Consider the following 11,837-nt stretch of genomic DNA (forward strand, 5'->3'; position numbering starts at 1 on the left):
TCATGCTTCATCTTGTTGAACATGAGCCATCTGCCTGATTTGGATCTAACTGTGAAACAAAAGCAAAGATGATTCTAGTGGAAGTGGGTTGTAAGTGAAATGGCAAAGTGTTGATAGACTTTTCGGAGCTCCTTCACCCACCACATGACTGAAAGCAAAGGGAAAAGAAAGAGCTAGTTTGCATCCAGCTTTTCTCACCTTTCTCTATCTAGATCCCTCCTTGAAACCTGCAGATGAAATCTGTGTCTACAAACACTTTGAAACTCCACTAACAAACTTACCTAGAAAGAACAAAAAACTACACCCAGAAGCATGTACAGAAAATACACAAATTGAATCAAGTTGCTAACTGAAGAAATTGAGATTTGAATTTATTTAGAACAAAAAACACTTCCCTCTCCCAACACTCTGGCCCCTAAAAATAAAATCCTGGCTGGGAGGTGCTAGTGAGCTGCCTGCTGCTGAAGAGGCAGGAAAAAATTACCAAGGGTTTCATGAATTCTGAACATTGTGTGCTCCCAATGACACATCTGGCTCAGGATTCAAGCTGCAGACAGACTGATATACCCACTGTAATTGCTATTACATCTTAGAATACATCTTTCTGATGCACTAAAAAGCTGCTGCATTTCAAGAAAAACAAACATACAACAGTTGCAGTAAATACAAGTTATTATTGAAAAAATGTATTGGAACTTTAGAGACAGAATGGACCATTCATTACCAGTATTAAAGTCACACTTGGACAAGCAGCTGCTCTGTGAGTAGAAGGTTTAAAAATTAACTCAGTATTTTAAAGAAGTTTTTGGGCTTTTTTTTTTTTTTTACCCCTAACAGAACAGAAGTCAGCACTTGAAAACCCCTGTTTATTCAAAAACATGCTCATATTGGTGTTTCTTCAAATCCTATGAAGAAGTGACTTGACAAGCATAACCAAGTCACATTATTTGGCAAGATACTAAATGAAGCACTGATTTATTTCAAGCACTAATTTCATTTTTCTAATACAGCAAAATAAGAACAATAAAAATTAAATCACACAACTACTCTGAATAATATTTCAGAACAGTGTTTTCAATTTCTAAAATACTCTTCCCTGCTTTCCCTTCTTTACAACAGGTTAGCATTTAAAGAACCGAGACTCCTCATTAAAAGGAAGTTTGCTTGTCACATCAACTTCAAACGTCAAGAATATGCCAGAAGCAACACAGAACAAACACTGAATTCCTGTGAAACCAACAGAAGCTTTCTCCATTCCTTTCCTTCCTCTGAAGTCTTTATCACTGATTTTCGTGTAACAACTCTACTGAACAGTAAAGACAGAAGGAAAGTACATCCAAGCCAATTTATACTAGTTTCTAATGGTAACTATTTAAGATTATTGTGCAATTTTCTTTTTCCATTTTTGAAGAAAAGGGTCACAGGACATGAACTGACTGGGCCATGGTCAGTGATCACCTGTGAGGTGACAATTAATAAAACATACAAAAAAAAAAAAAAAGATAGCAGATATAAGTCAGTGACCATTTGAACAGCAGCTCAGAAGAATTTAAACAATTCTAACCTGGCACTCAGAATAATGCAAAAACAGCTTTAATTAAACAGCAGAGGAGTTTAAGCAGTGTGTTGTCAGGCTTTCTTCTTTCCTACATCAAGTAATTTTGCTATTCCAGGACATTTAATTTCACCAATTTAGAAACTGAGGCCCACTGCTGCATGTACTTTCCCCCAACTTACTTATCACTTCTGAATCTAAACAAGATGCTCAGTGTAACTTGATCAAATTCAACCAGCCTGCACAGTTCTGAAATACAGTTCTCCTGGTAAAAAACAGCTAGCCTGACAGTGTAACAATACTCAAATATAGCCAAGTCTTCAAGGCTCTTTTTCTCTCTTTAGCAGAATTTCCTACTTACACTAACCATCTTAGCACTCAAAATAAAAACAGCATATAAAAACACATAAAAACCTCATTAGAAATGTCATGGACTTATTTCCACTCACTTAAGAACCACCCAAAAAACTTAGCTATGCTTGATTTCTTCTGCGAAGATCTGTAAGCATCTGAGTGCCTTTCATGCTATTTGAAGAAAATGCACCCTTTAATAATTCTTTTTTTTAACATATTCCTCTATTATTTTTTTTTCTTACTCTATCAAGCTGTAGTCAGGTAATTCTATGAATTCTGCGATTTTTGTCTTGGGCCTGTGTACAAGTGCTGCACAACTTCAAAACTGTTTATTAAGGCAGCACAGAGTGAGGAGGGAAGCTTGTGTGAACGTACATGCAATCACTAGCTCAAGGCATAACATATTTTTAGAAAGTAATTAAGTGCCTTACAAAAGGCAGCCTAAAAACTAGTGACTCTAGAACATTTTAACTCACATTTTCTAAAGAAAAAATAAACTCTTGTTTTCTTTATGTTTTTCTTTGTAATGAATTCCCTCTTTCAGTTTTAATTTTGCTATTAGCCACCTTCCTTCTTTCCATTTCCTAGCACAGTGGAAAGGAAAATTTTACTAGTTTCCTATTCCTTTTGTTTCTCAGGTGAACATGTGCACACATGCTACATACTACTCAGCTTTCCCTTCAGCATATCCAGGCTAGATTTCCCTCATTTCAATAGAAATGCACTTTGGCTGGCAAAATAAGTCTAAAAATAGACATTCGACTCCTCTTGGCAAAAGAATTTTTCAGTGCACTTCACCTTTACATGAGCAGTTTCAGCATGAACTGTTGCAGTTCAGACTCTACCTCCGCACATATTCTATGTCTCCATTGCTTTAATTTGCTTTCCTTTCCTGTCTCCCACCAAACGGCTCCCCTGCTCTTTCTCCTGAGCTTTTCAGAATTAAAACATAACCAGCAAAATTCAAAACAAAAATGAAATGGACTGGACAAAGTAGGAAAAAGATGAGCTGCATCTAATATGAAAAAATATTGTGAGAGAGCAGAAGGGTGAAAAGGTAAGAAACACCTCTATTTCTGCTATTATTCCCCATCATGGATACACCTATATTTGCAATCTTTTAAAGTCCTGGAAAAGTGCAAGGGGAATCGTGTTTCAATTGAGAGTATACGACTAGCGGAGTTTTGAGAGTGCTGAAAACCAATGTGGTATGGAAAAGATGGTATTCCTATGCTTGCTGTATTGAACTGAAATTCTCTGGTTTGTAACACAAATGCTCAGTGTTACCAGATTTAAAAAGAACATAAAATCATTTGTGTTGTGATTTTATGAATATATTAAAGGAATATAATTACTAAAACTCAATGAAAATAACATGCTGCTCTCACATGCAGTGCTTTGAACTGCTGAAAGTTTCTATCATTTAATTTGACTGAATAGGTATACGAAACTTATAACCTGGAAAAATGACCAAAAGCTGACACCTCTGAAGTGGTCAGGAAAAAGTCCAAACAACTACATTCTCCCCATTCTGAACTGATTTTATGTCACTGAAAACCCTTTTGACTGACATTCAAAGAGGTTCCACTACACTCCACTGGACACATTTTAACCTTCCTGCAGTTGGGAAAGAGAACCAAAGCTAGAGACAACTCAGCATCTAAAGTTTTATGAGAAGTCCACATATTTTCAGTGTTTTAAATGTTGTTTGCTTATCAAATGAATAGTGCCAATACTCTTCACCAAAAAAAAGTTACGTTTTAAACTGCAGCTGACTAGATAGCATTAGCAATTCCTCACCACAATAGCATTTTTTTCTGTAATAAGTAACATGTTCTCCATGAGGGAAACCTATTAAGGCAAACCTTCAGAAGCACAGAGTTCAATCTTGGTTACAAAAGACTCATATAACAGCAAAATAAGATAAAAGCCTTACCTTCTGAAGTCCTCCATTCTCCTCCACCAAAGGAGGCAGAGCACTGGTGCTATTGGTAGATGGTGGTTCGACATTGTAGTCACGAAAGCAGCAGAATAAGGTGCTAAAGATACTTCGACTCCTCTGCTTCTTCAAGCTGATATTACATTGGGACACTAGGAAACAAAAAACAGAAGAAAAATAAATTCATGTAGTACAGACCTAGCTTTCCAGACTATTATTACCTCAGAAGTCCTTCTCAAGTCTTAAGATAACCTCACAGAGATCTTCCATCATATTGAGACTCCCTTCCTCTCATTTCAACACATTATTTTCTTGTCAAACTCACATGGTGTTAGTCTTTTACAAATCAACCTGGATCTCTGTACAATCAAAGGTCTTGCCATACTAAGATATACTTCGAGTCTTCCTAGAAACATCCAAATTAGATATTGTAAATTACATGAAATGCTGCTAAATGTGTCTCTGGTCTGAAGAAGCAAACTGATCTAAAATAGAAGAGGATGCAATAAATGCCTACTGATGCCTGGGCACATTTTCTAGCCTAATACGTGATCACGTGTATAACACTAACTCCTGCAAGGGTCAAAAAAAGTTTCCTCTGTTACTGTTTGACAACTTTGTGGAGGAGAAAAGACATAACACAGACAGCAGCACTGTGGGCTGTAACACTGGCTACAGAAGCAAGTCTGGAGAGGGTGTCACTAAATAAAGTCAGGAGTCCTGGCTGTTCTTTTCAACTTGCTTACTGGTATTCCAGGATAGAAAAAAAAAAAACCCACAAAACAAAACCAACAAAATAATAAAAACAAACTAGTAAAAAATTGCATACAGCTCAATAAAAGCAAGAGTAGCATTTTTAAAGACTAATAACTGTAGATATAAGCTTGGAGAAAAGAAATGCACATATGATATTCAGTGATTTCCCTCAGATTCAAACTCCTAAAAAACAGATTTTGAGCACATATCAAAACAAAATGAGCTGGAAAAAGTTTTTAGACTATTTTAAGTAATACTTGAGTTGATCATCATGATTGATGATCTATTGTTAGCTAGAAGTGTGTGTTTCCTACATTGGAGTGCACTACCTGACGGACTCAGTGTTCTTCCACGGCAGGGCCAGGCAGGTGCACCCTTTTCATCTCGCGCCCTACGCACAACCCTTTGCCTTTGATGTTTATCTGAACCACTGCAACACATGGTACTGAATGCTATCGATACTCAACTTGTTATCACACTGTAAAACAATGAGGCGCAACCACGTCATGTTAATTGTGTAAGTAACTGCTTATTACCATGAATACTGCGTGAAACCACCACCCACTCCCAGCCAGAGAACAGGCACCCCCCTGCACTGTACTGCCTCACCTTAGCCAGGATCCACTTACCCTCTCCCTTAAGCAGAGCAATGTTTTAGCCTACAGAGATTAATGGCTTCCTTTTCAGAGTCAACAAATGATTTAATTTAAAATACATGCCCAAACAAGTTATTTTCAAGTCCTTTTTCACAGCTATGCAGCAGCCCATCTTAAAGCAGCAATCACTAAAAAGTGGATTACACTGAGGAAAAAAGGATCCTATGAAAACTGTAGAACCAAGTGGATTAATCCATGCACTACATAGCTTCTTTACATTCTACATTAGAATGAACAAAACACTTCTCCTATCCCAAAGTTCGAGGGTGAAATTCTTAGTAAGTCCCATTACACACATCGATACATAATTCCCCATCTTTCCTTCCTCAGATTTAGGGAACTGCCACATACATCTGCCTTCCTCTGACATTACAAATAACTCATGTGCAATCAAGGCAATGGGCAACAGAAATACAAGTAACACAATTATTAATATATAAAGAAAATTTCAGTGAAAGAACTGTGTATGAGTTGGAACAGATCTCCCCATGAAGACCTAAGGGATACCACTGTGCTCTGAAGGTGTGCAGGTACATGCATCTGCTTTGACAAGAAAGCCTCGTGGTGCAGATTTTGAGTGAACTTCCAAGCACTCTCTGACAACATAAACAAAATCTTCTGATTCTGCAGGGTTGGCATAAGCTACTCATCAATACTTTCTCCTCTCTAAGCACTTGCAAGGTGTCCAACACTAATTTTCTGTTCCCTGTATAGAACATATTCCCATATTTGTCAAAATACATATTAAGGGAGTGAACAGTGCTTATGATATTAACTGCTACTAAGAGGGAAGTGTACTTGTATTAAAAACTAAATGGTTTTTATAAACCTTCACCATTAAAGTGCTCAGATAAAGTATGAATTGCACGGATTTGTGCATGTCTTTGTGTTTAAGGAACTGTTTCTTCAAAGACATTTGTAAACCAAAACCAATCTAAACACTGCTTTTCAACACTCCAGGTAAACAGAAAACTGCAGCCACTGCTGTTACAAGTTACAGTAGAATACTCATTCTCAAAATGTCATTTTGTTTGCAAGAAAATTGCAAAAATGTGCCTAGAAATCCCTGAAGGAGCTCTGTATAGCTATGAAGGACTTTTTCAAAACAGTTCTCAAGGGAACTTGAATCACAAGCAAGTTTGTTGCAATATCATTCAGGCAGAGAGACCTGCTTTCTGACCTTAAACACTGAAATATGCTGAAATTAAAACAGGAAGCACAATCCTGTGTGTCCTGCTCCCTACAGCTAGTGCCACAGAAACCTTTTAATAATTTCAGTATTTTGTTTTCAGCTTCTACTTAAAAATCTGACAGTAAATAATCACATTTGAATGCTCAAAACAGAAACACTCTTCCACAGCATTTATCACCAGCTTTTGTTTTTCCTGGACTTAGCAAGGTACAAGACTGTTAACATTGAACTTCATTCTGCAAACAATTTTAATGCATAAAATAGTCCTCCAAAAGCCAAGACTGCATTTTATAATAAAGTCCAGTTTATATTCTAGGCTGGGTCTGAGGTAGGTCTTCAACACCACATCCATTTCTTTGAAGTTAATAAAAAGTTAGCGTTAAGCAAGGAGAACTGATTACCAAATGTTTGCATAAGAAATGTTGCAGAGTACTTCTGAGCTTAGTCTTCAGGAGGTTAATGAATACAAAGAGCATACAAGGCAAAAATTTACCTAAACCACATCATGTTTGCCCCAAACCTTGTAATGCTGAACATCAAGCCCTGCCTGGATGGGCTGGACATGCAAGAGCCATGTTAACAGATTACAGGATGAAGTCCCAGATTTTCAAAAGGCATGCTGCCCAGTAACAACTACTGCATTTAACAGAGAGAAGGCCAGGATGTCACATGGGCTCCGACGCTTATGGCTTTATGAAGACACACGTAGCCAGGAGACGCTTATATCCACCCCATCTCTAGCGATTCCTCAGATCTGTTTGCATCTTGCTGCTCTGTGCTGCTGTTTGCAACAAGCCTTTCAATCGGGTATAAATTACAACAGCGTTTCTAATTTCGTAACTTAAAGCCTCAGCTGTGCAGCAGATCGACAAGAACATCACCAGCGTTTAAGAACCAACATTTGTATCTTCTCTACTTAGATGATAGAAAGAGGCAGTAAACAGTAAATAGTCTAAATAAATACTAAAAAAATCTCAGACAAAAGCTACTGATTCGTTCAAATATTTTAAGAATACTTGTTTTCCTTGATAAAATTGTACATTTTAAATCTGGCCACTCACTTTCACTAAGTGAAATATTTGTTCTAGGAAAAAGAATCCTCTACGTTGTTTTTCATCTTGCAATTTTGCCATTCATAACACAGCTGTGTTTCAACAGGTCTTTCCACTAATTTAGATGTTATTTTAAAGAGATCAGGGTTGGGTTTTTTTAATACTGTATTATAGACTTTACTATGACTTAATAAATTGTTATTTCGGATGCAGTAAGGAAGAGAAGTTCTCAAGTGGCTTTATGTGCCATGCTGTATTAATACACACGGGTATTGCATACATAGAAAAGGTCTGCATATCTCATTTTTAGCAACTACAACAGAAAATAGTTCCTCCTTCCCTAGTTACGCTGGCCCACTTGCAATACATGTGCTGTTTGCTTTTCTTAAACCAGTGACGGTACAAATATAACCAACTCTGAAGATGTAAAGAAGCATTAATATTGAATCAATACCATAAACTTAACTATTCTGGATGCCAGCAAATTTGAAGAGAAAAAAACTGCAGAGGACAGAAGCTGGCATTCCTTAAGAGCTTCATAGTTAAAACCAGGTAGTAATGATACTGGAATGGGAAGCTGGATTATCTAAACTCCAAGTCTGAGCAGCAGTCAGCATATGGAATTTAGAGGACTTTTTCTTTTTTTCCTCTACATATTTTTGAAGTTACAACCATGATTTCTGGAACTGATTTCCTAGAACATCCACAAAAATACTATGCTCATTACCCCTATCACCACTGAAGGCTGAAGACAACTTTAAGTGACCTTTTACATCTTGAACACTGCATACCAAACAGAAACACTGTGCACCAAGAAAGCCTGGGCAAAACAACTTCACCATACGTCAACGTTATCTGTGAAGACTGTAACCAGCAGTTATTTGCAGAAGAGCTAAAGAAAGGAACAACGCAAGAATGGGGTGATGCTCTCCCCTAGCACTCCCCCAGGTGCACTCTAACTGCAGTTTAAGGACTTCCTTACTTGAAGACATCAACTGAGTATACAACAGTCCTCACAAATTCTTCTTTCATGACATTGTGCCATCACATTTTGAACTTACACCAATTTCTAGTGTTAAAAGTATCCTGTGGCAAGAATGTCCACAGGTCACTCAGCAATTCAGCTGTTCCTTAACTCTGACCCTACTTGTTTCTGATCTTTGTACCATCTCTAGTATTTTTGAGCAGGAGGAGAGGGACTAGACCCACAGGATGAAAGGAGAGCACTATGAATTTACACACCCACAAAATGCTTTTTTCTTCTCTTACTTTTCTCATAATTCCTCATATTTTGAGTTTTACAACAAGATAATGGTATTCTTCAGAAGTTCTACTATAACACTAAGATCTCTTCATTAGTAGATATTTCAGGCATCACTGCAAATGTAAGTCAAGAATTATCTCTTCCCATGCAGAAAATGCCACACTTAATTTCATCTGCTATTTTCAAGGTTAGTAATTCAAAATCATGTCACCTTCCTACAGCTCTTTACAGTTAAGTTTTAAATCTATAGACAGATGTACATATATGCACACACATTCATATGCATGCACAAACAAACCCGCACCCACCCCTTTCCCTTACAAATTTTGTCACCTCATTTCCTTATTCCCTTTTCCATATAGATTAATGCTACATTGAAGAGCAGGCTGCACATACCCCTGCGTAACTTCTTCCGCAGGGATCTCCTGGAGGTCTGCAATCACCTTCAGCAAAGTGCTTTGTTAAATTAGCTGAATTTGTATTCAATTATTTGCAGACAGGCTCAGAAACAGGAGCACAGCTCTTCCTGTGTAGGAGCGAAGTCCCTCTCGTGCAGATTTCCCCCGATTTGAAAGTGCAGGGTCTCATCTATAACTTCCAGATGCTACTTCTAATGACAAGCCTCACTGTTTGCAACCTGTGTGCTACCTACTGCTTGTGCCTAAATTACTTCTTGAATTGCCTGCAAGTTTCTGGAATCCAAAGATGGTTCACAGAACTCTGTTTATCAAGGTCTTCTGGCAAGCCCTAATGAACCCACAGCATTGCTAAGCCTGGGGAGGGGCTCAAGGAAAGATAAAGGCAAGTTTTAAAATAAACTGCTGCAATGACGTAAGCTTAAATGGAAGATACGCAATCATACTTGGTGGTTATACAAAGAGAACAAAAAGAAAAGAAGAAACGAATAAAACAACGAATTCCAACTGCGACAAACATTATAATAGAAATTAATACACGAGCATGATAACAAGACATCTATAGCATTTTCTCAAACCTCCTTTCATTCAAACCATCCTTAAGAGGCAGAAGTGTTGTGCTGCTCTTTTGCACCAGAACCGTTCCAACAGCAGCATAAGTTACACAGTAAAGTAAAAGCTCTTCCCTCATGTACTATATTCTAAAGAAGTTTAGTTCAGGGCTTCTTCCATCAAACTTTGCTGTAGCTGTGTGAATTTACAAACCCAGATTGTTGTGCAGCTGTTGTACAATGAACTCCGTGCTGCTGCAGGAAGCCACCATGGGTTGACTGGAGGGCTCCTAATCCAGCTCATCCCTCTGCAGTTCACAAGTGAGCTAATTACAGCTGAATTTTTCCTAATTAAATGAATGCCACAGTCAGTTCTCCCAAGTAATATAAACTGGGTAATGAAGATACTTTCCATGCCTTTACAGATGAACTCGGTAATAAAATGAACATCTGTGTATCGTGAGCTCTCTGCTAACAAGTTTGTTTATAATACGAAATGGAAAGATACAAGTCAGAATAACACGGTATTAAACAAAGCCTTTCTTCAAAAGGAAGCAGTTTTGAAATTTGTACGATTAGAGATGCGTAATTTCTCAACCTTCTTAAAAGGCTGTATCTGATCTTATTAGAAAAATAAAATTTTTTATCCTACAGTACTCGCTCTAGAAACAGCTAAGTAGCAGAAAACAATTATGTTTTCTCATAGGGCTCCTATATTTGTGATGTATTTACCAGGATAGAAATTATTTTACAACACTTAGTGCCAAAACTGCATGTGATGCCCACGTAACTTTGGTTTTAAAAGCCATCTGCAGTTTATCATTGAAAGGTTTAATCTGCCATGTAAACTCTGGAGAAACTTTAGCAGTAACAGCACTGTGACATACCTGCAACAACCACCCACACCTGGATTAACCTTGAAACATGTATAACCCAAGGAAATTGCTCTGTTTATATTCGACATGATATACCCCAGAATTATCTTCAACTGAAGCTGGCAACCTCTCTTCCCCCAAAGAACATAATTAAACTTCATGTTCTGCTTTTAACACTGAAATTATTTCTTTGAAGGGAGGGATTCCAGACTAGTTGAGTGAAAGAAAAAAACTTTCTAAAACATTTAGCTCTTCCTCCTTGCCAAAACCTTTCCCATGCACTGCATTAGTAGTCTGCTCTGGATGGAGCTAATCACACGGATAAGGGGCCAAGAAATAAAAGCTTAAATACATAAGACAGGTAGGGACATGGAGGAAAATAACCAAGTAACTTGCTTTTCCTTTTAAGATAAACTCTTCTTAGTATCTGACTTCAATCTATTTCAAGCAGGTCACTGCATTTGGATCTGAAAAAAATGTCAATCTGATTTATGAACTTTTAGGAATTTTAGGAGAAATTGAACATTACTTTCATTAGCCCATTCCATAATGCTTTGGAAAACAAGCTCAGAAGTTGCACCTGTATGCTAAGATCAAATGGTTATGCAAGAACAGCTTATCTCATTCAAAGAAAAGTTATCTAGTGGATATGAGAACACTAGAGTTTGCTTTCCATACCTGCAAAAGTCCTATAACAATACACTTTCACATAATACCTAGGACAAAAGCACAATTGGGATGAATGTAAACTCACAACATCTAATGCTGTAGGAATAAAAAAGACCTCTACCTAACCAAAGCAAGCCTTGGAAATATTTTTGTTGCGGCAGCTTAAAGCTGTTTTTTCTTCTTTTGCCCTACATAAATTATTCATTACAGTCCTCAAATCTGGGTGGATTAAATACCTGCTGCTGGTTATCGGATGCTCATTGCCTAAGGATCAAAAGTAATGAAATTCTGAAGTAATTTTTTTAACACACAGCTGAGAACCTGGCATTGCACTCTCTGTACAAGACTGTGATGCATCATGAGAAACAGCTAGAAAATGTTAAAAACACCAACAGTACACACACAGAAGCCTCTTAATTGACAAGGAGGGATCAAACCCTGAAAAGGCCCAAAATAGTACAAAAAGCTTGACAGATCCCAAGGCAAATTTCAAAACCATAAAAAGACTTGGTACTCTTCAGTGTGCACACTGAGGTTTGGCTGGACATATATATATAT

General features: G+C 37.5%; 1 protein-coding gene across 1 annotated transcript in view; it reads right to left on the reverse strand.

Moving 5' to 3' along the window:
* The window catches only part of LOC104408369 (CTD small phosphatase-like protein), a gene marked incomplete at its 5' end in the record, with an annotated part of 36,913 nt that extends 25,587 nt beyond the window's left edge, over window positions 1-11,326 (reverse strand). The window contains 2 exons of the mRNA XM_010017953.1: window positions 3,846-4,000; window positions 11,289-11,326. Of these exons, the coding sequence (XP_010016255.1) occupies window positions 3,846-4,000; window positions 11,289-11,326 (193 nt within the window). The remainder of the gene's footprint in view (window positions 1-3,845; window positions 4,001-11,288) is intronic.
* Window positions 11,327-11,837: the final 511 nt, after the last annotated feature.

Source organism: Nestor notabilis, unplaced genomic scaffold (assembly GCF_000696875.1).
Source record: "Nestor notabilis isolate BGI_N333 unplaced genomic scaffold, ASM69687v1 scaffold27597, whole genome shotgun sequence".
In the NCBI taxonomy this organism is placed as follows: domain Eukaryota; kingdom Metazoa; phylum Chordata; class Aves; order Psittaciformes; family Psittacidae; genus Nestor; species Nestor notabilis.